This window comes from Pleurodeles waltl, chromosome 7 (assembly GCF_031143425.1).
Source record: "Pleurodeles waltl isolate 20211129_DDA chromosome 7, aPleWal1.hap1.20221129, whole genome shotgun sequence".
NCBI classification, from domain to species: Eukaryota; Metazoa; Chordata; class Amphibia; order Caudata; family Salamandridae; genus Pleurodeles; species Pleurodeles waltl.
In genome coordinates this window covers 1,128,597,836-1,128,622,853 of record NC_090446.1, presented here as the reverse complement: position 1 = coordinate 1,128,622,853, position 25,018 = coordinate 1,128,597,836, and the positions used below count along the sequence as shown (strand labels likewise).

The window sequence follows — 25,018 nt, the reverse complement described above, 5'->3', positions numbered from 1 at the left end:
ACCTGTTATCTCAGAACATAGGTCAAATCAGGCATCCGAATCCCAGTGTGCTCAACTTAGCAATTTGGCTCCTGAAGTCTTAGAGTTTGGATATTTACAGCTTCCATTAGAATGTATGAACGTTCTAAAACAAGCATGTAAACCAACAACCAGACAATGCTATGCAAATAAATGGAAACCGTTTTTATACTACTGTCAACCTAAAAATATAGATGCACTTAAAGCAGCAGTACAATTTATTGTGTACCATTTGCTTTATTTACAAAAAGCAAACCTTGCTTTTTCCTCTATTAATTATTGATTATTTGTCTAACGGCCATATCAGCCTACCTACAAAACATACAACATACCACTCTTTTTAGAGTTCCTGTCATAAAAGCATTTATGGAAGGACTTAAGCGCATTATTCCACCCAGAACTCCACCAGTTCCTGCATGGAATCTTAATATTGTGCTCACAAGACTTACGGGTCCCCCATTCGAACCCATGCACTCTTATATTCAGTTTCTCACATGGAAGGTTGCTTTCTTACTAGCAATTACTTCATTGAGAAGAGTAAGTGAAATTCAGGCAATTACTCTAGAAGAACCCTTATTACACAAACACAAAGTAGTACTTAGGACAAATAATTTTTTTGCCTAAAGTGGTTTCACCTTTTCACATTAATCAGTCACTGGAATTGCAGTCTTCTTTCCACAGCCAAACTCTACTGCTGAAAGAGCTCTACACACTCTTGATCTTAAAAGAGCTCTAATGTATTAGGTAGACAGAACAAAAGACTTTAGGAAAACTAAACCGCTTTTTGTTGTTTTCCAACAACCTCATCAAGGTAATCCCATTTCAAAACGAGGATTAGCTAGATGGACAGTGAGATGTATTCAAACATGCAACCTTAAAGCAAAAAGGCAGCTAATAATAATTCAAAAAGCACATTCCACAAGAAAGAAGGGAGCCTCCATGGCATTCTTAGGAAATATACCAATGTCAGATATATGCAAAGCTGCCACAAGGTCCATACCACATACATTCACAAAGAATTACTGTGTGGATTTGTTATCTAGACAAAAAAACAATGTTGGGCAAGCAGTGATAAAAACATTATTTCAAACCACTTCAAGTCCTACAGGCTAACCACTGCTTATTTGGGAGGAGAACTGCTTTTTAGTCTATGCACAGCATGTGTATCTGCAGCTACACATGCCATCAAACGGAAAATGTCACTTATCAAGTGTACATCTGTTTGTGGCTTGTAGTGGTGCGAATTGACATGCGTCTTCCCCAGGAGCCAGTAGTCATTGTAGTACTCATTTGTACATATGTATGTATATATTTGCATTGACATCTTATTTACTTTTTATTTATCTATAGTTGAACACAATCTTTCACTCTTTACTTCACCAATCTAACAAGGGAGTCGATGCCCATGAGCACTATCACCAAGAGGCGGAGTCACTCGATTCTGTGACTAGAAAAAATACTTTTCTGAAGAAAAACAACTTGTAACACTCCAAGCCCAACACTAGATGGCGAGATATGCACAGCATGTGAATCTGCAGCACTACATGCCACGGACAGATGTACACTGAGTGACAATTTATTTATATATATATATATATATATGTTTATATATATATATATTTATATTTTCTTTAAGGGCAGCTGATTTGTTACTTGTAGTGCTGTAGGTACTTATGCCTGTCACCCACTTCCTAGATATGAGCAAGGTGTGGTACATGTGGACTTATGTTTACACACACCCCTACCTCTATGAATATACAGTACACAGACTGCACAGTGCTTTGTCTATACGCATACATTTTGGGAGAAAACACAATCTGACATGGAGTCTATGTGCTGGTCCATTATTGTTCAAAACTGAAACCTCTTATTCAAAGAAAAATAACTTGCAATGAGCAAGTCCGTTACTATAGGGCAGGAGTGTGCACAGCATGTGAAACTAAAGCACTACAAGCTACAAACTGATTGGTACAGGTAAGTAACATTTTCCTTTATCTTTGAGACCAAAATGCCTGTTTTCATAGTCCGCTATTCCAGACATCCATACCCCAGCGCTATCTCCCTGTTAGTAATTATTCCTATCCCGTCATTTTATCTGTATGTTCTTTAAGTATTTTAATTCTGGATCAACAAGTCTAGTTCCTGACAAAGAACTCTTGTGCCGGTCTTAAGACACACAACTAACCCATATCCAAAAGAGGCTTTTCTATTAACTGTGAGCGGGAAACTGATCTTATGTCTCTGGATCTGGAATCCGTCTCACACAGTATGAAATCAAGCCCATATTCATAGGCCAGCTATGCAAAAATGAAGCTCTGATCAGCAGTGTGTAACATACAGTACTCACAACAACTCACTTCTGACTCTCTTTTTGAATTAGGCGGATCTTATGGAGTGGCTGCATACCTTGGGCCTGCCTCAGTACCACAAGAAGCTGGTGGAGAATGGCTATGACTCCATAAGCATTGTCACTGACCTGACCTGGGAGGACCTGCAGGAGATTGGCATCAATAAGCTTGGTAGGTGACGCTCAAGTGGAATGGTTACAGGAGAGCGAGGGAGCCTAGAACATGGTAAAGATTGAGTGGCACCACAGAGACCAAGAAAGGAACAGAAACTGGGAAGATCCGAAATGGGAATAGACACAGAGATAGCGCTGGTGTGGGGTTAGGGAGCCAAGGGGAGAGGAAGGTTGAAAAGCAGGGACAAATGAGAGAGGAAAACAAAAACTAAAGATGGCAAGAACAAAATATAGGAAGACTTGACCTAAGTTGAAAGAGGGAAGCAGAAAAAATGATAGAGAGAAACGGATATAGGCAGAAGAGGAGTGGAGAACTAGATGGTGAGATTAGAAGTAGCAGAATCACCATGAGTAACATTTACCTATTCTGTGGTCCAGCTCTCACAACTGATTGAGAACCTAGTCTTATAGTGTACAAAATGGTGGTAGGTGAGACGGCATGTGTCCAACATACCTTTAGTAAATAGATTGCTCTGAACTTAATCTTCCAAATCTCCATCTTACCTGGAGGATGCTTCTTAGGAGAATTTTGTTAAAAAAGTATGATTAGTGGCCCTAAAATTGCCTACTGAGCATGTGCATTTGAAAAGCCAGTGGGACTTATATATGGTGTAATAATTATGAAGTTTGAGGAATCAAGCCTCTTCTTTTCCACGATTTACAAATAGGGGGGCCTATCCATCTTACAACAGGAGCTTGTTCTATTTTGTTAGTTGGAATTAGACCACTATCTTTAATTAATGGTTTAAAAGTCTGATTATTTTTTTCTCTCAAAATAGAATTTCAAGGTTCTGAAGTTGTCCAAATAGTGAAGTGCTTACTCCGCTGAGGAAGCAGGTGATCATGTTAGAAAGAGTGAAATTATTATTTCTTAATAAATGGAATTCCTTCACTGTTTAGGAACTGATAAACATGTTTTTTTTAAACTTAATTCGTGAAACTTGAGTTATTCTGTTTAAGGAATTTAGTTGCTGGTTGAGGGGGGTGAAACCCTACTTAAGCAGCAACCACAATTCTTGTCAGCATGAAACACAAACCCCAAATTAACAAGTGCTTATCCCTCGGGTAACTTGACACAAAAGCAGTCCGTCTTAATTTGGAGCAAATGTGTAAAGTATTTATGAAGCACACAAACAGTGATAAATTAAAAACACAACATAAGAGAAAACCCACACCAGTTTACAAAATAGAGTAAAATGTAATAAGTTATTTGACACCAAAATAACAAAAATCTAATTGGTAAAACCGGAAATAGGCCATTTTAAAGATTTAAGTAAAAATAGTGCTTAAATGCACAAACCGCCAACTATGGTTATCTGGTCACAAGTGACTGGGACAAAGTCACATGTTCAGGCCAACTGTGATGGCAGCAACCACAATTCTTGTCAGCATGAAACACAAACCCCAAATTAACTGTAGTGTGATGGAGTGCAGGCTGGATACAGGGACCAAGTTACACCTGCTGTACAAAGTACCTTAAATCCTGGTTGCAAGATCAGGCATTGAGGATGCCTCGCGCAGCAGCAGTTCAAATGAGCTGCGGGCAGCAATTCAAGGTCCTGTGTCGAGGATTGTACACCTGCAATTCCGAAAAGCTGCAGGGCTGCGATGTAAGGTCCTGCATCAAGGATGTGTCACGCAGTGACAGTTCTAACAAGTTGTGGAGCTGGAGTGCGAGGTCCTGTGTCCAGGAGGTGTTATGCAGCAGCAGTGCCAAAGAGCTACAGGGAGATGCATCTTGCAGTGTCGGTTCTGCCCAAAAAACACACAATTTGGCTGGCAGAGCACCTTCAAACCCACTTCTACTGGTCCCGGACTGAGATGGCACCATTTGGGGGTTGGAGCAGCAGACAGATTCCAGGTGCAGGGTTCAAGGTGGTTGGGTCCTTTTCTGTCCTTGAGGCTCATCAGGAGGCAAGCCAAATAGCCCATGGAGTCACTCTGGTGGTCCTAGGTTCAAGATGCAGGTCTAGTCCTTCTCACTCAGGCAGCATAGCAGCAGTCCTTCTTGCAGCAGAGAGGCACACACAGCAGTCCTTCAGAGTCTTCCACAGGTCCAGAGCTGTACTAAAGAGTTGTGTCTAAGGGTCCACCGTTTATCCTTGGCACTAGCTTTGCAGTAGGGGATGTTTTTAGAGGGTTCCACCCCCAGAGATTGGAATTTCCTTCCTCCTTGCCACGGCCCCACCTTATCTGGGGGTACAAAAGACTGGTATGAAACTCTTTTTGAGTGTGCTGAGACCGAGCCTTTGTGATGTGCAAATGTAATAGGTGACAGCTCTGCCCGTAGTAAGTCTAGGAGTAATACAGAAAGACCAACTGCCACCTACACCTAGCCATGTGACCCAGGATACAGGCACCAAATAGGACAAGACAATTACAACAGTAGCTTTTTCAGAATCACGACTGAAATTCAACTTTACCATTAATGAGGGATTTAAATTACAATTTTTTAAACAGCAAATTTGGCATCCCTATTTGTTCCAAATTGAAAGCAGTAACTTATTAGATGTAGTAAGGTAATCTAATGTTATCCTATGAGAGAGGTAAGCCTTGCAGTAGTGAGAAACACATTTTAAGGTTTTTCTCTACCATGGCATATAAAGCTTAAAAGTACATGACTATCTTTAAATACACTGCATCCAGCCCTGTGGGCTGGGTAGGGCCTACCCTAGGAGTGATTTATGAATTAAAAAGGAGGGTTTAGGCCTGGTGAAAAGGTTAATTTTGCCAGGTCGATGTAGCAGTTTAAAACTGCAAACATAGGCTGCAATGGCTGTAGAAGGGCTACATAATTGGTTGGCACAATCAGTGCTGCAGATCCACTAGTAGCATTTAATTTGAAGGCCCAGGGTATGTATGTGTAGTCCCATTTTACTAGGGACTTATACTAAATTAAATGTGCAGATTGGGTGTAAGCCAGTTCTACCATTTTAAGCAAGAGAACACAAGCTGTTTAACACTGGTTAGCAGTGGTGAAGTGCACAGAGTCCTATAAGCCAACAAAACAGTCTCAGAAAGCAGGAGGGTGAAGGCCAAACATTTGAGGATGACCCTGCAGAGAGGGCCCAGTCCAACATTGTGACAGTGCTGAAAAGATATGCTTAAGAGAGGCTAAGACAAGTGAGATTCCCTTGAAGGTCTGAGCCTCTAACAAGAGTATATAAAGCAAAACAAAGGCCTCATTCTTAAGTGATAATGTATCATCAAAAATCATTAACCTAGCTATGTATATGGAGAGTAACTTGTCACAGTTCATTGCAAGAACAGCAATCAGTCTCTAGCTTTTCTTCTTCTCAATACAGAATCCTGTGATGACTGTTACATTCAAGAATGCTTCAGGTAACAGAATTAAGTAGTCCGGTTCCCACTAATTTCACCAGATCAAATTCTCCAAGTCTGAACATTTCACCCCTTCTGCTTAGGCTCTCTGTCTGGGGGAACCCTGTATGAAACAATCACAGCACACCCCTTCAATACCAATGGCTAAGCTTTGCATCCATACCAACGGATAAGGCACCTTTGCACAGCACTAACACCCTGCACCCAAAACACCCCTATTGAGGAATGCCAATCCAACCAGATCCCACAGGAACCTGTTCATGTTATTTTTAAATTATGAACCGCTGCCTTTCTCATGGTGGCATGGATTCTTAGAACTCCGTGTTCTGAGCCTCTCCAGGTTCAGTCATGGAGGCTGGTGGAAGCATTGTATTAGACTGTTTTGTGCTTTTCTGCACCAGGAACCTCTTGATCCTCAATAGGCCAAATCTAGTCAGAATTGCTGACCTCTACCTTCAGTGAATCCTTACTGTTCAAATAAAAATTGTTCTCCTTTTGTTCTCAACATGTCCCTTTTGCGGTCATTTCAAACTACATTATCTACTAATGAATGGAAGTGATTCCTAAGTTTGATGTCATGTTGCACAACTATGCAGGTGATATAGTCTATTTCTTTCCTAAATATTGTTTTTTATTACATTTTCATGAAATGTTTGGCAGTATGGATGTCATTGATAAGGAATGTCCAAGGAATATCACAATGGAGCCAGAGTTGCCTCATAGGACTTGCAGCTGAGAACAAAAGAAAAAGGTCCAAAACCACGGCCTACAGTCTCCAAGCCCCCCAACTTCACAAACAGTTTGTCTTCCACAAAGCATCAACATACCCTTGTATGTTCTCTAGGTTTTGCACTGTACAGTTTAAGTAAGTTCCTCCCCCACCGCACTCCCCTACACACACCTCTGGTTTCTCCCCTTCATTCCTCCCGTCATCTAATAAGAGAAAATGCGTAACGCCTTGAGCCTGGAAGCTGGGAGTGATGTGATGTGGAGTGGGGTGTTTGGTGCTGCTGGTGGTCATGCTGAGTGGTGCAATTGGGGTCCCCATATTGAATCAAAAAACTGTTTTTATTGGTTTAGTGCCCAACCAAGCCTCTCCAAGACCAAGGTATTCCACAACTTTTGCTACTATTTAATTATAGAAAATGGGTCCTTAAATTTCCACTTAAAGGCAAGCGCCATATTAGCTGCCCTCATACAGTTTCACAGCAGGGTCTGTCTTGTCTAGTCAGCCGCTGGATGACCACGGAGCATAGACCAAGCTTTAGAAGGCCCATACCATTAGGTAGTTGGTAGCTAAGGATGGTCTTCAGAGAAGCCAAGATTTCTGCTGAATCTGTGTTATGTTGGGCAATTTCGTACAATATGGCAGAAATCACCCAACATACACATCCCTCCAACATAAAGGGTCACTTCCAGGATGGTTTTGGTGATGTTTGTTTTGGTCCGTGTCCGGTCAGTCATTACTTTATAGTGTTCTTCCATTCCTTGAATACTAATGTGTTATTCTGGACTATGTCTTGCCACTTGTGACAGCCTGACCCCGCAGTGAACTCCTTTCCCAAATGTGCGAGTCCAACAACCCATTCATGCCTTATAAAGATAGGGGAGTGCCTTTACTTTGATATTGTGAAGATGAGATACTGTGCCTATTGTACTTGCAGCAGGTGCAACAAACATTTCAAAGACAGCACAATCTTTTTTTTCTGCTGCCCCAGCCCCAGTTGTATCCCAATTTCTTCATTAGGTGTGAGGCGCCTTCTCTCTGACTGAGGAAATATTCAGCCTTGCAGGATTAAAATGATTTGATCTGCCTTTGTTGAAACATGTTCCCTGTCTTGATGCAACCCCTCACCTGCAATGCCTCCAATGTATTGGAGGCAACTACTGAAGTGATTCGTGTGTGTGTGTATATAGGATTAGAAAGAGGGTGAGATCATGCTGCTTTGCAGCAGTGTCCCACATTATGAGAGTTGTGTACATTGCTAAAGTATGTGCTAAGGTGTACATTGGAAGAGCCAGCCTCCTTGGTTTTATGAGGCGGTACCATAGCCTACAACCCACTAAAACCTGCTCCATATGAGCCTAGATAGTATTTTGAATGCCCATCAGCGACCTGTAACCTGACATAAGAAGTTGAGGAAGGACAGTAGTACATTCATTTTTATTACTGCCCAGTCAGGTAATATAGATTAAAGACAATTTCCTCAAATAATTCTAAAGGGCTGCCTGTAGCCTCAGGTAGTTGGTGCTTTATAAATCGGCTGCTTTGGGGGTTACATAAGTGCCTAAGTATTGGATCGACTTCCTGACCCACCTGAACTAGGTTTGTCCTTCAAGCTTTTCTTTCCTGACCCGATCTAAGGTCATATTATGGATTACAGATTTATCGAGGTTGACTTTCAAGCCAAGTTAGTGTTCTTTAAATGTTCTTCAAATGAAATTCATAATATAAGAGAATGGCGATGACAAAAAATAAAAAAAAATAAAGGGAAGCCACTGAAAAGGGAGAAAAGAGGCTGGACTCCAGAGAAATTTATTGTTTGATAGAAGGATTGTTTTGGGGATAAGGGAAGTTTGGTTAAAGTGTTTGCTGATCAAGAATCCTTTCCTCTGCCCCCAGTGGAGCAGTGATTCCTATGTTCATCCTCATTCTTGTCCAATTTCTTTCTCTACAGGACACCAGAAGAAACTCATGCTTGCTGTTAAGAGGTTGTCTGACATCCGCAAGAGCCTAAATCAAGTTGATGGCAATACTCTGAGACGAAGAATCCCTGGATCTCTAGATATTGTGACCATTGAGGCCATGGAGAGCGAAGAGGAGTCCGCTCCAACCACGCCCACCCCTAAGATGTCCACCTTCCAGGACAGCGAGTTGAGCTGTGAGCTGCAGAGTGCCATGTCCAATAGTGGGCATGCCACACTGGGAATCAATTCTAGTGGCTTTGGGATGTCCCGCAGCCAAGAGAGCATTGGCAACCGTTCAAGGGGCTCTGGCCACTCACAGGAGAACATGTTGTCCCGGGGAGCCTTGTGCAGTCACTCTCAGGAGAGCTTGGGGGACAGTAGTAGTGGCAGCAGTGGAGGGCATTCAAACATCCATCTAAAGTCAAAGGACAACCCGGCAGGACGGGCAGGCTTGGACAACTATGGCAAAGTTCTTTCCCAATTGGCATTTCAAAAAGAAAACAATGGTCTTCCGGGGAGTCCACTAAAGGAACGGAACCTTCCAGAAGGCATGGACTACTACCAGCGACCCCTGGCTCAAAAAATGGGTTGTCCCTCCAAACCAACCTCCGTCCCGTCACAGCCGCCTATGCTGTGCACGCCACCCCACACCCCCATCAAAGGTCAAAGTCCCAGTGCTTTCCTTCACTCACAGCTTTCCTTAAGGTCTCAGCCAACTGTAACATTACCTTCCCCAGAGCCCTCTCCAACCCCGAACCGGACACTATTGCCTTCCACTCAGCAAACCTTCTCCTATTTACATTCCCACTGCAGCGGCAACAGTGAACCTCCGATCCCACCTCCAAAACCTGCCTTTACTATTCCCATCCAAGTGCAGCAGTTGCTTACAGAGGATCTCAAAGGGGAAGGAATAAAGTTAAAAATGCGGTCTCAAAGTCTGAACCGCTATGCTTTGTCTGATGGAGAACCCGACGAGGAGGAAGAGGTTGAGGTGCCGCCAACCAGCACTCTAGGATCCTATGCTACTCTGACCCGACGTCCGGGCAGAAGCCAAGTGGCTCGCACCTACGCTCCAACGGAGAAGAAGGTGCTGCGCAGTCAGTCATTTGCAATTCGAGCACGCCATAAAGGCCCACCTCCACCGCCGCCAAAACGACTGAGTTCAGTCAGCAGCACCCAAACCCTAGAAAAAGAAAGTGAGTGTGTGCAAGAGAAAAGCCAGGCATCTTCACTAGACTCCGCAGCAACAGTTGCCTTGCCAGCAAACAATACAAACGAAGAGGGCTCTGGCAGATCTGTGAGGAGTATTGCTGCTATGCTTGAGGTATCAGTTGGTGGGGGGACCGCAGTAAGGTCTGCCGAAGGAACACCATCACGACTAGACAAAGGGAGTACACTTCACAGCCCACCTGTGGCCGCAGTTGTGGGGAGACCACGAGATAATCTCTCTGAAAATGTCCCACGGAGGCGGACAGTCAGTGAGCCAGCCACTCCTAAGACCGAGATTCTTCTCCCAAAACTTGACAGTGGGAAGTCAGATAGTGATGAAGAGCTCAAGGCTAAAAAAGAGGAAGCAACCCATTCCTCTTCGTCTTCTCAGAACAGCTCCAGCGAATGCATTCCATTTGCAGAAGAGGGAATCCTGACCATCAAGCAGAGACCAAAACCCAGTGGTGCTTCCAGTGTAGAAGCTGGCACACAACCCCCTCCTGTCCTGGGGGTCATTTGTACTAGAGAGGAGTCTATGGCAACCAGCAAGAAGCTGGAGGTGCCGGAGTTTAACCTAACTGAGTCCGATACAGTGAAGCGAAGACCCAAGCTCAAGGACAAAGAGCCTTTGGAGGATGGGGTCATTCCTGCAGGGACTTCTGATGTGGGCACTGAGTCCAGGTACCTGGACACCCAAACAGTGAGCACAATAAAATCGATGCAACCCTCGCAGATCAAGAGGGCTGCACCCAGCAAGGATGGCTTTGACGATGACAGTGTTGAGTACAGAATTGCAGAAATTGAAAAGAGTTTGCTGTCCCTTGAGAATGGAGCAGTCAAGCCTATGGTCTCCGTGAAACCAGATGTTCCAGAGGCTACACAGCTGGGAAAGTCAGGAATCACCTGTGTACAGAGGAGCCCCATCAGAGGTATGCTATGTCCATTATTAGAACACATTGATACAGGATGAAGTAAGACTGGTGACCCAATGAAAGCTACAGAATATCCTTTAGGAGCACTGGCTGTAAAGACAGGAGGTTTCAAATAATGGTGTAGCTATTTTCTAGGAGGGTGAACTTTAGGTACTGGCGTGCAGTGCTGGTGAGAGCTGTAGGTATTGTAGCAGTGCCAGGTTTTCCAGTATGCTGTAAGTTGCAGTTTCATAGGGAAATGTGTGTGGAGCTGCAGGGATTGGTGTAGTACGCCAGGCTATCTGAATGACTATGATAGGAAAGCTCCTAAACATTTCTTAGAATGCAAGTGGTGATCAGTCTTGCTGAAGTAGCCCCTGGGGGCTAGATATTTTTTAATGTTTTAGGACAACATCCCTTATGCCTATTAATCCTTTCTGATATGTGCCTCTCCACCTTGACTTTGCTTCTCCTCCTTTAGTCCTTTTCCAGCATTGACTCCCAGTCTCTGCCTTGACCGGCCTCACCTTCTCTATCTGTTTACCCTCTTCGCTCTTCTGTTCACCCTTTCTTTTGCATTTTTATTCACTTCCTTCATATCCATCATCACCTGCCTTCCCTTTAATTTTCATCCTTTCCCACTTTCTCCACCTCTTCTTATTTCACTACTAGCTGTATTTCTCCACTCTCTGACCTTCCTCTTATCAGAAATGCAACATTCTGATATGTACTTCTTCTCTTTGTTGTTGCTTCTCCTCTGTCAGTCCATTACCTGCTACTTCTCATTCTGTCTTGACCTAGTCTCACCTTCCTTTTCACCTTCTTTTCTCCTAGTTCTAGTTGCTGCCGCCGTATCAAAACTTTCTGGCTTTCCCTTATACCTTTCAGCCACTCCTATGATCTAGTGTTTTCTTTTACCCACATTCCTTTCAATTTCAATTAATTTTTCCCCCTTCACACCCCTATTATCCCTTGTTATCCTACTCTTTCTTTTCCATGGCTATCCACCAATCATTTATTTCATTTTGGTTTTAATGCTATTTTCTGATTCACCTGTTCTTTGTAATGCTGAAGTCTCGACTTGGCCTGGTTCTGTGTGCATTGTGCTGATGCTTTTGGGTTGACTTTATAAGAATGCATAAATGAAAATAAAGCAAATCAAATTAAACCAATCTGTTGACGTAAAGGGCTTCTTCCTTTGGGACACACTACCCACTACAGCTTAAACATGTAAATGCCCATGAGGTGTGGTAAAAAATCAATCTAGTTATACTGGTTGATTCCCTTGCTCCTCAAGTCACACAGGGGAACTATTTAAATCAGGCCTCCTCCACCTAAAGTACTTTATGAAGCTCTCCCTGAAGATAGAGAAGTTCCAGAGAGTCTAAGCAGTCAGTTCACTGGCATTTTGTAGACTGGATTATGCCAATGCCATTTATTTAAGGTTGCTAGTGTATTTAATGGAAAGGCTTCAACACCATTGGGCCCATCATTTCCCATGTCTTCGTAATTTCCTGCTCAGTATTGTGTGCACTTTGTGTTTATTGGGTCATGCATTCATGGGGGGCCACCGTTTTTGCAAGAATAAGTCGCTTGTGTAAGCCTGCTCACTCAGACCAACAACTATTCAAGTTTCTAAAACAACCAGATGCATGTCCATTCTTTCTCTTTGGACAAGTGTCTGCCTCCGGTTGCCCATGTCCTTAGGATCTGTGTTCTGCTGATGACCTCCCTATCTTTCACAGTTGGTTGGCGATGTTTCTTCAATGAGTCCACCTAGTAGTGCCAAGGAGCCACTAGTTGATTTATAAAAAGCACATAAGAGATAGTGGTGCCAGCTGTATAGAAGCTGTAGGTTGAGATGCAGGATGGCTGGCAGCTGGGGGGACTGCATTTAGTGTAGCAGTTTTACCAGTACTGTAAGTTGTCATCTGTAGTGTAGAAGCAATATTATTGGTGTAAAAAATGTTAGCTGCAAGTAATGCTGTACTGTTGTTTACCATAGAAGGTATATGTTGTGGTATTAACATTTCTTTATCTTCAGGACTCAGAGGTTCCCCTCTAAGCATATTCATAAGACGTGTGCTTGTTATGAGTCTGCAGGTGGTTCATCGCTTACGTTTCTTTGTATTTTGTCTTAGAATTTTCCACGAAGCCCTCTTCGATTGCTTCCACGCAGCTTGCGTTCTCATGTCAGCAAACCATACCACAGAACATTCCACAGACTAGACTGGGCCCTTCTGGACCTGGGGCTCTCACTTGGACAATGCCAGAGTTCTCAGGACCTTCCCATTCGGCTGAGCCTTTCAACCTGAACATTGCTTCCAACACCGATGCCAACAGAGGGGTGCATATCTCCATGAATGCTCTGGATAAGGAGCCTGCGCCTGGTGTATCCCCCTACACACTGCTGGATCCACCTGGCACCTTCAAAGCAGTATTGTCAGCGACAGGGAGGAATCCAGCTGCCGAAAGTTTAACAGACAGGTGAGTTACATTGAGAGGTTACAGATAGGGAAACAACGTACGGTAATACTGCACCCAGGCGGTATTAATGATGCCGCAGCTATTACTGGACTGTTTTCAGCAAGTATTCCCAAATTTCTGACCATTTTCTAGGCATATGTCTACTTGATCTTTGCAGTTGGCATTGTAGTCGGAAATACCAGTACACCTGTAATACTGGTTTTGCTAAAACTTAAAGTTTTCAACCAACGCAGGATTAGCACTTGTCATCAGGCCCCTGTGAGGGTAATTAGCCCCATGCTTATGACATGGAAATAGCACATGGAGGGAACTGGTCGATTTTCCATGCAGAATATACAAATATTCTATTTGAAAGTGACCCCCAAAATGTATGTATGCACTGAGTGCAACATGCAGTAGAGATGATTGTATCAGAGCACGCTGATTCTAAGATGGTTTCAGATGAAGAAAACCTTAGCAAAATCAAACACGGTACAAAAACTCATACCAGCCTTGGTTTAAAAAAAATAAATGTCTTTTTTATACTCCGTCATGAACTTATTTTTTGTTCCCTGGGGATTCCACCTAATACTAATCTTCAGTTAGACCAAGGGGATTTCTGTGTTATTTTTCAGGTAGGCTGCTAATAGGCGGGAAACAGACACACTAACTGGGAACACATTGATATACTCGACGATGTTCTCTGTGGGTGCCTAGTTCAAAGACACAGATCTGATTCTGCAGATTCCTTACCTTAAACATAATCCCGATGCATCAGACTGGTCCAGAAAAGCATTTCCCCCACCTGTAGTTCTACAGCGCTGCCAAGTGGTGAAATGCCACTCTAGCCATGACTGCCTAGCAGACATGAAGTGATCAATATATAACATGCGCCAGCCTGCTCTCAGACATCTGTTCCTGTTTTTCCGCACCTTATCAACACAACGCAGAGCTCTCTTGGTACTTCACCAACTCATTTTTTTCTCAGCTTCGAAACCAGGTAAGTCCGATGTCTCTGAAGAGTTCAAGGTTCAAGCTCTGACATAAGTGCCCCAAATAGATGTCTTTATTGGATCCTCATAACATGTGTATGTTGTTTTTTCGATCAGACAGTGGTGTCATAACTTGCAATTAATGTTCCCTGATGCACCTGAAGGCAATCAGGGAGGCCAAGTTATTCTTGGTCGAGGACGGACGACACATGCGAAAACTAACTACCTCTCCCACAGATCAATCTCCTGAGAGATAATCTACCAGAAGGTTTTACAACAACACAAAAAAGCACCAAAGGAAGGTAAATCATCTTCTTTCTTGAGGCAATTGTCCTGGTCCGTGGACCATTGGGTGTCACTGTGCTGCTCCCTCAACAACAAGCTCTTCCTCGTTATCTGAGCCGATTCCAAAGATGCAGAAGATTCAGCTGGAATTTCTGACTCTGGCTACTGACACCGTGCAGGTCAGGCCATGTTGGATATCCTTTTGATGGGGTCTGTACCATCTGGGCCATGACTCAAGAGTAGATCTATTCCTTCAGGCTTGGCAACTCGGACGTCTCCTAATTCCATGCCTGTCAATCATAACAGGCAGCTTGGTCACCCAGTTGACGAACGTGGCTGTGCCTCACCCTTCCTGCCCTCCCCTCGGACCCTCCACCATGACATGCTCTTTGGCTCATGCCTCATTTCTAGAGACATAGGTCTTTACCCTGCTGAACATTGTAGGCCTAGCAGTGGTGCTACTTTAAGAAAAGAACACCTGATTTGTCTCCCATCTTGATGCCCAAGGAAGATGGAGGTCTGAGTCCTATTCTAGATATCAGCCTTCTAAACTTAGCATTGTGGACTTATCCTGATGAAAGAATGTCTCTGAGCCATGTTCTACTCGCCTTCAGTAGCAGATTGGTTGTGTCCGTGGAACTCTGGGACACCTACTTCCGTTTTCTAACTCTCCCTACTTGCAGAGAAACATCCAATGGTTTGATGTCGACATTTCAGCCCTCTAAGACACACTAAGCGGGTCTCATCAGGACAGATGTACCATATGTCTAAACACCTAAAGGAAGTAAGCAAAAATGGTCTCAATTTGACTATTCTCCATGAATTTGGCTTCGGCGTCGGCGTAACTGCGTTTCCGCAGTCCCGCCCAGCAGGGGAGCCGAAGGTACAGCGGCCGCGGCGGCCGCGGCCGAACAAGCAGCAGATTTAGGCCGAATTCGGCCCGTTTTTCCCTCCCTCAGTTTTGCCCACCGGGGGAGCTGAAGGTATAGCGGCCGCGGCGGAGCGGGCGAACAAGCGGCAGAAATAGGCTGAATTCGGCCCGTTTTTTTTATTTTTTTCTCCCCCGCGCGGAGGAAGTGAGGAGCCTTTACTCTCGGGCTCCAGGCTGCACAGACTCAGCGGCGCTCGGGCAAGGATGCCGAGCGCCGCATAAACATTGGAAACAGACTTCTACAAAAGAAGCACGCAACCCCTTAGGCGGTATAGGGTTGAAAGGTCCTCCTGGAGACCCATAGTAGCAGTGGTAAGGATTAAGGCGCAAAAACTTTCAGGATCAAAACTCTGCTTTCACCTAGAGGAGAAGAGGGGTGAGCAGTGCTGAAGGACTGGGAAATCACCAGGAGAGAAACAAGAGAAAGCAGACAGGACGAGAGCCCGGTGAAAAGCAGGAGAAAGCAGACAGGAGGAGAGCCCGGTGTACCTCATTTCTGCAGGTAACCAAGCTGGGGCTTTTTGGTAAAAAAAACGGGGGAAAAAAAGGACGGAAAAAAATAGGGGGAAGAATCTTCGCTAAAAGTACTGTGATTCTAGAAAATTGATATCGTCCCTACCATCTAATGTTACCTTGATATATCTCCACCTTTTCGCTTTGTAGCAAGAAAAAATAAATAAAGGAGGGGGAGAGAGAAAAGCGGTGGACAGTGGACAGAGGGGAGAGGTTAAAAAAAAAAAAAAGGGGAGAACTAAAATCTGAGACCTCTGATGTCGCCATTAGGCTCACAAGATAACCCAAGTCTGCATTTATATACCCCCTTCTGGCTTTGGAAAAACCTGACAAAACAAATAATTGCGGATGCAGCCTCAGTGTCGACTGGGGTAATAGGACTATTTAGGCTGCTGTCACATGTACTGAAAATCAAGATGCCACCCAAACCCACCCGAAATCTTGGAGAAAAGACTGAAGGAGTGAAAGTGACACGGGTTGGTCGAGGTAAAGGAGAGCTAACGGGAGCAAACAAACGCCTGACGGCAATTGTAGCTAAACCAGCTGTGGAAAATATGTTGAGTTTGGGGAGAGGTGCTAAGACAAGTGATAATACTATTACCCCCCAGACGGAAATCAAGGTTAAGGGCAAAAGCCAATCTACTATTATGACTTTTCTTGCAGGGGGAGCACAGGATATACGGCCTGCACATATAACCCCCCCCCCCTCTGAAAGTAATATGGTAGGGACAGAATCTCTTCCGAGCATCAGCAGTATAAAGGGGTGTACTATGAACAACGATCCCCCTGTGAACTTTAGACAAGGCATGGAGAGTATGCCAGAGTTGGAAGACAACCATAGGGAGACAAGAGGGAAGGAGTTTGGCCCTCCTACCGAAAATAAACAGCCTCAAGCACAACAATATGACCGGTCTGAGCGATTGGAACATCAGGATGGGGAAGGAGGTGTATTTATATTAAGACCTGCAACAGAAGGAGAGAACTCACACAAGGTTCTGGCAAATACTAAAAATTTGGGCAAAATAGTAGGAAAAGACCCCCAATCTGTGGAATGGGGCAGGGACAATAGTGATAAATTTTACTCTCTGACAGAAGAGTCCGATCTCAGCAGTGGCGATCACAGTCTTGGTGGGTCTGAGGATAGTGAAACATCGGAGACTGAAGACAAAACTTCAAGTAATGAACCCACAGTGCGACAGCTGCGTCGACACCGGAAATAGGTCAAAACACGACCTTGCTCCCAGGGGTCTCCAGAAAACCCGCCATCCACGGGTAGTAGGACTTTAAAATGGGACTATTCTGGCATTGGATTTGCGGATTCTTCGTCTATAACTAACCAGGGCTCAGCTAACGGCAATAAGGAAACAGACAGAGGTCCCTCCACTTATAGCCCATCTGCAATAGGGGCTGAGGCAGGAATGCTGCAGTAAATTTACAGCTCAATCAAAGAGTTGCAAACAGAAACTAGGATTGAAAGTCGACGTGCAAGGATTGCTACAAAGAGACTACAGGGAACAGTTCGCAAAGTTGCAAAATCATGCACAGAAATCGAGACTAAGCTGTCTTCAATGGAAGAAAGGATTGTGGCGGTTGAGGAGGATGTTGCTAATCTTAAAGAACAGAACACTATGAGAGACGAACAACTGACGGATGTAATGTGGAAATTGGAAGATTTTGAGAATAGACAAAGAAGGAATAATCTCCGAATTTTGGGCATACCAGAAGGGCTAGAAGGAAGCAATATACGGACATATATGATCAACTTTTTGTGTGGTGCTTTCCCGGAGTTGGGGAACTGGAACTGGGAGAATGAATTGCAGCGTGTTCACGGGTTTCTGCTAAATCGGCAGGAGGGGGCCCAACGTGCAGACTCTAAATATCCCAGAGCAGTTTTAGCTTATTTTGGGAATTATTTATTGCGACAGGAGATATTGGATAAAACCCGTCCAAATACCCCTCGCACTGTGGATGGGGTAACTTTTTTCACCCGCCCTGATTTCTGTCACGCCACTGTTGAACGGAGATGGCGGCTCCGACAACTTATTAAACCGGTCTTAGATAAAGGTGGGGAGGCGTATCTGCTGGCCCCTGCTCGCCTTAAAATAATATTGAATGGGAAAACAGAAGTATTTACTTCAGAAATTAAAGCAAAAGAATACGTGATGGGGGTCAGATAGCGAAATAGAGTTATTTGGAAAGCGAAAGTGCTCCGGTAACTGGTGGGTGGGCCCGCACGTACACAACGCCAATACTCAGGCCATGAGTGATCTGATTGCTCTACAGGATGGGGGGCCAGTCTTGGGGAGGAAGGTAACAGGGGAGGGGGATGGAAGAGACTGGTCTGGGGAGGGGAGGGGAGGGAGGAGGGGCAGAGGAGGGGGGTGGGGAATGAGGGAGGGATTGGGGATGAGGAGAAGGAGGAGAGGAAAGGGGGGGAAGGGATAGAAAACGAGGGAGTAAAATGGAAAGGAATGGAAGTAGGAATGCAACAAGGGAAGCAACAGAAGCGGGGGCAGAGTAAAATAGAAGGAGGGGAACAAACCGAGAGGAAAATTCAAGAGAAAGTGCAGTTAGATACAAAAATTTGGGAGAGTAAAAAGAGAAAGAAAGGAAACCAAAAATAGTAAATGGCTAGACTTCGAATCGCTTCAATTAATATATGTGGGTTAAATGACCCTCGTAAAAGAAGTAGAGTAGCGGAGGAACTAAAAACTTTTAAGGCAGACATCTACTGTTTACAGGAGACACATGTGGAATATAAAAATGCCGGAATTCTGGGTATACTCGGTATGAAAGTAATTGCTCGATCAGAACAAGAGGCTAGAACTAAAGGGGTGGCGATATTAGATCGGACTAATAAATTAAATTTTGCTAGGCAGAAGGCGGATAGGGGAGGGAGATGGGTAATTGTAAAATGTAGTTATGGGTATGGTAGCTTTACACTATGCTCTGTATATGGGGCGGTTACGGATGGTCCAATAGTTTTAGATACTCTCGCTATAGAACTAACAGGATGGGCTTCCCCGTATATTCTATGTGGTGACTGCAACTTTAATGGTTCTTGGGAGGGATTACAGGATGTTTTAGCGCCTACGAAGAAGTACCAGGGGCGTAAACCTCGAGTATATAATGCAATGGTCGCTATTCAGAAAGAACTAGGATTAGTGGATGCATGGGTGAGATTATGCAAGCCAGACCCTGGATATACCTATTACTCGGCCCCTCATGCGAAATTAGCACGACTTGATTACTTTTTGATCTCCCCTGTATTATTGAACCGGGGTAGGATGGAGTCATATCCACGGGTTGTATCAGATCATAATCCCTTAGTACTAGAATTGGAATTGGATGGGTTAGAACCAAAGGTTAGGAGATGGACATTTGAAAGAGGGCTTCTTAAGGACCCGGAATATTGCACGTATATGAGCAAGTGGATAGCTGAATTCTTGGGGTTCAACCAAGGGACAGCTCCGGTAGAGATAGTTTGGGATACTTTAAAAGCCGGAATACGAGGTGAAACATTTTGTTCCAGCATTAAAAAGCAAAAAAATACCCAAAGCAGAATAAAAGATTTTCAAACGAAACTAAGGGTGCTAGAAAGACAGTTGGTTATTGCGATAGAAACTGGGGGTGATATAAAAAGGCCCCAGGAGGAAGTTGTTATAGCTAAAGCAGCAATTAACAAGACTATGACCCAAAGAATAGCAGAGAAATATCTAGCACAACGCTCACAAGGGTATGAGTACGGAGAAAAATCCGGGCGTTTATTAGCAATACGGGCAAGCCAGAAAATAGCATCCGGGATTATTAGAGAGATTAAAGATTGGCAAGGACAAACGGTGGTAGATGTGGATGGAATTAGGAAGGTTTTCCACAGATACTATACGGAATTATATGAGGACACATCTATATATTCAGAGGAAGAAATGTTGAAATTTTTAAGCCCCATTAAAGGGGATAAACTACCGGAGAGTGATATTTTATATCTAGGGGAACAGATAGATATCTCGGAAATTGACAAAGCATTGGGTGATTTAGCCACTGGAAAAGCCACAGGCCCTGATTCAATTCCCTTAGAGTTTTATAAAACGTTTAAAGCTATATTGCTTCCGGTAATGATAGAGCTGTTTATTCAGGTACAGAATGGAGGGGCAATCCCTCCATCGTGGGATATGGCTAATGTAGTAATGTTTTTGAAGAAAGGGAAACCCCCATCAAACCCACCGTCATACCGGCCAATTACACTAATCAATAGTGACACTAAAATATATTCAAAGATATTAGCCGCTCGTTTATCTCGGGTGATTAGGAAGATAGTTTTCCCTAGACAGCACGGGTTTGTGCCAGGAAGGGATACCACTGATCATATTCGAAGAGTTATTGCACTCTTGGATGCTACGGAAGTGGCTGAGGAGCCGATGGCAGTCGCATTATTAGATGCAGAAAAGGCATTCGATCGGGTGAACTGGAAGTATTTATGGCATGTAATGGAGCATTATGGGCTAGGGAAGAAATTTATCGCAGCAATAAGGGCCCTATATAGATCACCGGTAGTGAAAATTCAACTAATGGGGGACAATCGGAGAATGTTCAGGTTAAGAGAGGTACTAGACAGGGATGTCCATGTTCTCCGCACCTGTTTGCTGTATATATAGATCCCTTGCTCCGACAGATCGAAGAAAATAACAAGATTCCACCGATTCATAGGCAGGGATGGGATACAAAAGTTTTAGCTTATGCAGATGATATAGCTATATTAACTCCCACCCCTGACCCGGCATTGAGAGAGGTTGAAAAGGTATCAATGAAATTCGGAAGATTTTCTGGATATCTCCTAAACAGAGCTAAAACTCAGATATTGATTAATCAATATACAAGCACTCAGGATACCCGAAGGGTGGATCACGCAGTATATCTGGGTATAGATATTACGCCACAAGTAGGAGAAATTGTTAATTTAAATCTGGATCCCATACTAGCTAAAGCAAGACAAGATATGTGCAGATGGAATAATCTACATCTAACTATTATGGGAAGGTGTAATATGGTAAAAATGATTTTCCTCTCCAAGCTGCTGTATTTGTTTCGGGCTGTACCACTGAGCTTCACTAATCCCAGATTCAAAGAGATAGATAGAGTGGTTATGAGATTCATCTGGGCATATGGCAAGTGTAGAAGAGCAAGTAAATTCATGTCTCTTTCTCGAGAAAGAGGGGGTTGGTCTTTACCGAATATAAAATTATACCAAATGGCAGCAGCTTTTCAGTATATGCGCCCTTTATGGGGTTCTAAGAAAGAAGGGATTCCGGAAGAGGATTGTCCTAACATATATGAGCTGCAGATAGGAGCAGTAGCTAATGGGTGTCTGGTAACATTTCACGAGCCCGGGTACTACAAGAAAACTCGATATAAGGTATTGGAGGCGGCTTATAAGTGCTGGCGGTCATGGTATAAAAAGAAAGGATTTGGCAGATAGAATTGCTATACCATGATTGAAAAGAACCCATCGCTCCCTGAAATATTTAAGGATAAATGTATGGCAAGCTGGGCCTCTGTAGGTATAGTGAGGCTCGGGAATTTCTTTGATAATTTTGGGGTCAAGGCATTTGGTGATTTACAGAAGTGCTATGGTTTAGAGCGTAGGGATTTTTTTTAATACTTACAGATACGAGATTTTCTTGTAAGGAAAACAGGAGGTGTGCAGGGATTTAGAAGTGATCAATTACTGGACGATATTTTGGCTAATCCTAATATATCAATTAGGTCAATCTACCGATCACTAATGGCAGAACAGCCTGATGACCTAGAGAAGAATAGTGAAAAGTGGAACAAGAAACTGGAAAATGGGAGTAAGATCTTTTTAACCCCTTCTGTGCCCAGGACGTAATGGTTACGTCCTGAGGCACAGTGCTGCTGTGCCCAGGACGTAACCATTACGTCCTGTGCACAGAGCCCAGAGGGAGCGCTCTCGCTCCCTCTGTGGGGTTCCCTCCCACCCCCCCAAGTCAGGGATGGAAGGGGAAGCCCTTCCCCTCCCACCCCGACCCCCCCCAACCCCCCCTGTGACGCGAGCGCGCGCTGATTAGTCACAGGGTCTCCCCCATCGCGCTGGAAGCAGAGCTTCCAGCGCGATTGAAAAAGAAATGCTTTTGCATTTCTTTTTCAATCCCATGGGGGAGGCCCCGAGAGGCTTCAAAGGGAAGGAAATGTATTTCCTTCCCTTTGAAGTCTCTCACAGGTTTCAAAAGCCGGATTGCTTGCAATCCGGCTTTTGAAACCCCACTAGACACCAGGGATTTTATTTTTTTTTCCTTGAAATTGGCAAAAGGGAGCGACCCCTTGGGCAAGGGTCGCTCCCAGGGGGGCATTTTTTTTAGGAAGGCCTTTTCTGCCCCCCTTGGGGGCAGATTGGCCTATTATTAGGCCGATCTGCCCCCAGGGGGGGCAGAAACCTCTAGGCACCAGGGACCTTTTTTTTTTTTTTGTTTTGTTTTTTTTGTGATGATTTCTTTTTTTTTAGGTGGGGAGCGATCCCTTAGGCAAGGGTCGCTCCCCTACGGGGCAATATATATTTAGCCCATTTCTGCCCCCCTTGGGGGCAGATTGGCCTATTTTGATAAGACCAATCTGCCCCCAAGGGGGGCAGAAACCATTAGACACCAGGGAGTTTGTTTTTGCGCGCGAATGTCACGCAACAAAGCGACCCCTTTGGCAAGGGTCGCTCCCAGGGGGGGCAATTTTTTGGGAAGGCCTTTTCTGCCCCCCCTGGGGACAGATCGGCCTATTATTAGGCCGATCTGCCCCCAGGGGGGGGCAGAAACCTCTAGGCACCAGGGATCTTTTTTTTTTTTTTTTTTTGTTATGTTTTCTTTTTTTTTTTAGGTGGGGAGCGACCCCTTAGGCAAGGGTCGCTCCCCTAGGGGGCAAATTATATTTAGGCCATTTCTGCCCCCCTTGGGGGCAGATTGGCCTATTTTGATGAGGCCAATCTGCCCCCAAGGGGGGCAGAAACCATTAGACACCAGGGAGTTTTTTTTTTTTGCGTGAATTTCACGCAAGGGGAGCGACCCCTTAGGCAAGGGTCGCTCCCTGGGGGGGGGGGGGGATTATTTTAGGCCATTTCTGCCCCCCTGGGGGGGGTAGATCAGCCTATTTTGATTCGGCTGATCTGCCCCCAAGGGGGGCAGAAACCACTAGGCACCAGGGATTTTTTTGTTTTTCTGTTTTACAGATGGGGAGCGACCCCCTTGGACAAGGGTCGCTCCCCTGGAGGGGCAAAATGTATTTAGGCCATTTCTGCCCGCTTTGGGGGCAGATCGGCCGATTTTAGGTCAATCTGCCCCCAAGGGGGGCAGAAACCACTAGGCACCAGGGATCTTTTTTTTGCGCCGTCACACAAGGGGAGCGACCTTGTAGTCAAGGGTCGCTCCCCGGGGGGGGGTAGGGGTGGGGGGGGCAAAATTATTTTAGGCCATCTCTGCCCCCCTGGGGGCAGATCGGCCTATTGGTATTAGGCCGGTCTACCCCCAGGGGGGGCAGAAACATCTAGGCGCCAGGGCAAATTTTTTTTTTGTGTTTTTTTTATTGGTTTGGTGTTTTTTTTAGAGAAGGGAGCGACCCATCAGACAAGGGTCGCTCCCCTGTGGGGCAAATTGTGTTTAGACCATTTCTGCCCCCCTTGGGGGCAGATTGGTCGATTTTAGGTCAATCTGCCCCAAGGGGGCAGAAACCACTAGGCACCGGGGATTTGTTTTTTGGCGCCAATGTCACGCAGGGGGAGCGACCCCGTAGGCAAGGGTCCCTCCGGGGGGGGGGGGGGGGAGTGGGTGTTCGGGGGGCAAATTTATTTTAGGCCATTTCTGCACCCCCTGGGGGCACATCGGCCTATTATTAGGCCGATCTGCCCCCGGGGGGGCAGAAACCTCTTGTTGCCAGGGCAAATTTTTTTTGTGTGTTTTATTTTTTGTTTGTTTGGTTTTTTTTTAGAGATGGGGAGCGACCCATCAGGCAAGGGTCGCTCCCCTGGGAGGCAAATTGTGTTTAGACCATTTCTGCCCCCCTTGGGGGCAGATTGGTAGATTTTAGGTCAATCTGCCCCAAGGGGGCAGAAACCACTAGGCACCGGGGATTTGTTTTTTGGCGCCAATGTCACGCAGGGGGAGCGACCCCATAGGCAAGGGTCGCTCCGGGGGCGGGGGGTGGATGTTCGGGGGGCAAATTTATTTTAGGCCATTTCTGCCCCCCCTGGGGGCAGATTGGCCTATTATTAGGCCGATCTGCCACCAGGGGGGGGCAGAAACCTCTAGGCGCCAGGGCAAATTTTTTTTGTGTGTTTTTTTTTTTTGTATGTTTGTTTTTTTAGAGATGGGGAGCGACCCATCAGGCAAGGGTCGCTCCCCTGGGGGGCAAACTGTGTTTAGACCATTTCTGCCCCCCTTGGGGGCAGATTGGTCGATTTTAGGTCAATCTGCCCCCAAGGGGGCAGAAACCACTAGGCACCGGGAATTTGTTTTTTGGCGCCAATGTCACGCAGGGGTAGCGACCCCGTAGGCAAGGGTCGCACCTGGGCAGGGGGGGTTTGGGGGGGTGGGGGGTCAAATTTATTTTAGGGCATCCCCCCCCCCCCCCCCCCCCCCCCCGGGGCCGGCTGAGCTGGAGGCCAAAATCCACAGGTAGGCACTTTGCAAAAAACACCTCTGTTTTCTGTGAAAAAATATGTTGTGTTTTGGGTCATTTCCTTTTGTGGGCGCTAGGCCTACCCACACAAGTGAGGTACCATTTTTATGGAGAGACTTAGGGGAACGCTGGGTGGAAGGAAATTTGTGGCTCCTCTCAGATTCCAGAACTTTCTGTCACCGAAATGAGAGGAAAAAGTGTTTTTTAGCCAGATTTTGATGTTTGCAAAGAATTCTGGGTAACAGAACCTGGTCAGAGCCCCGCAAATCACCCCATCTTGGATTCTCCTAGGTCTCTAGTTTTCAAAAATGCGCTGGTTTGCTAGGTTTCCCCAGGTGCCGGCTGAGCTAGAGGCCAAAATCCACACGTAGGCACTGTTTTCTATGAAAAAATGTGATGTGTCCACGTTGTGTTTTGGGCCATTTCCTGTCGCGAGCGCTAGGCCTACCCACACAAGTGAGGTATC

General features: G+C 45.1%; 1 protein-coding gene across 1 annotated transcript in view; it reads left to right on the top strand.

The window, feature by feature from the left end:
* Window positions 1-25,018, top strand: part of CASKIN2 (CASK interacting protein 2) — a 279,620-nt gene that overhangs the window by 234,203 nt on the left and 20,399 nt on the right. Inside the window, exons 18-20 of the mRNA XM_069200154.1 lie at window positions 2,399-2,537; window positions 8,560-10,707; window positions 12,831-13,176. Of these exons, the coding sequence (XP_069056255.1) occupies window positions 2,399-2,537; window positions 8,560-10,707; window positions 12,831-13,176 (2,633 nt within the window). The remainder of the gene's footprint in view (window positions 1-2,398; window positions 2,538-8,559; window positions 10,708-12,830; window positions 13,177-25,018) is intronic.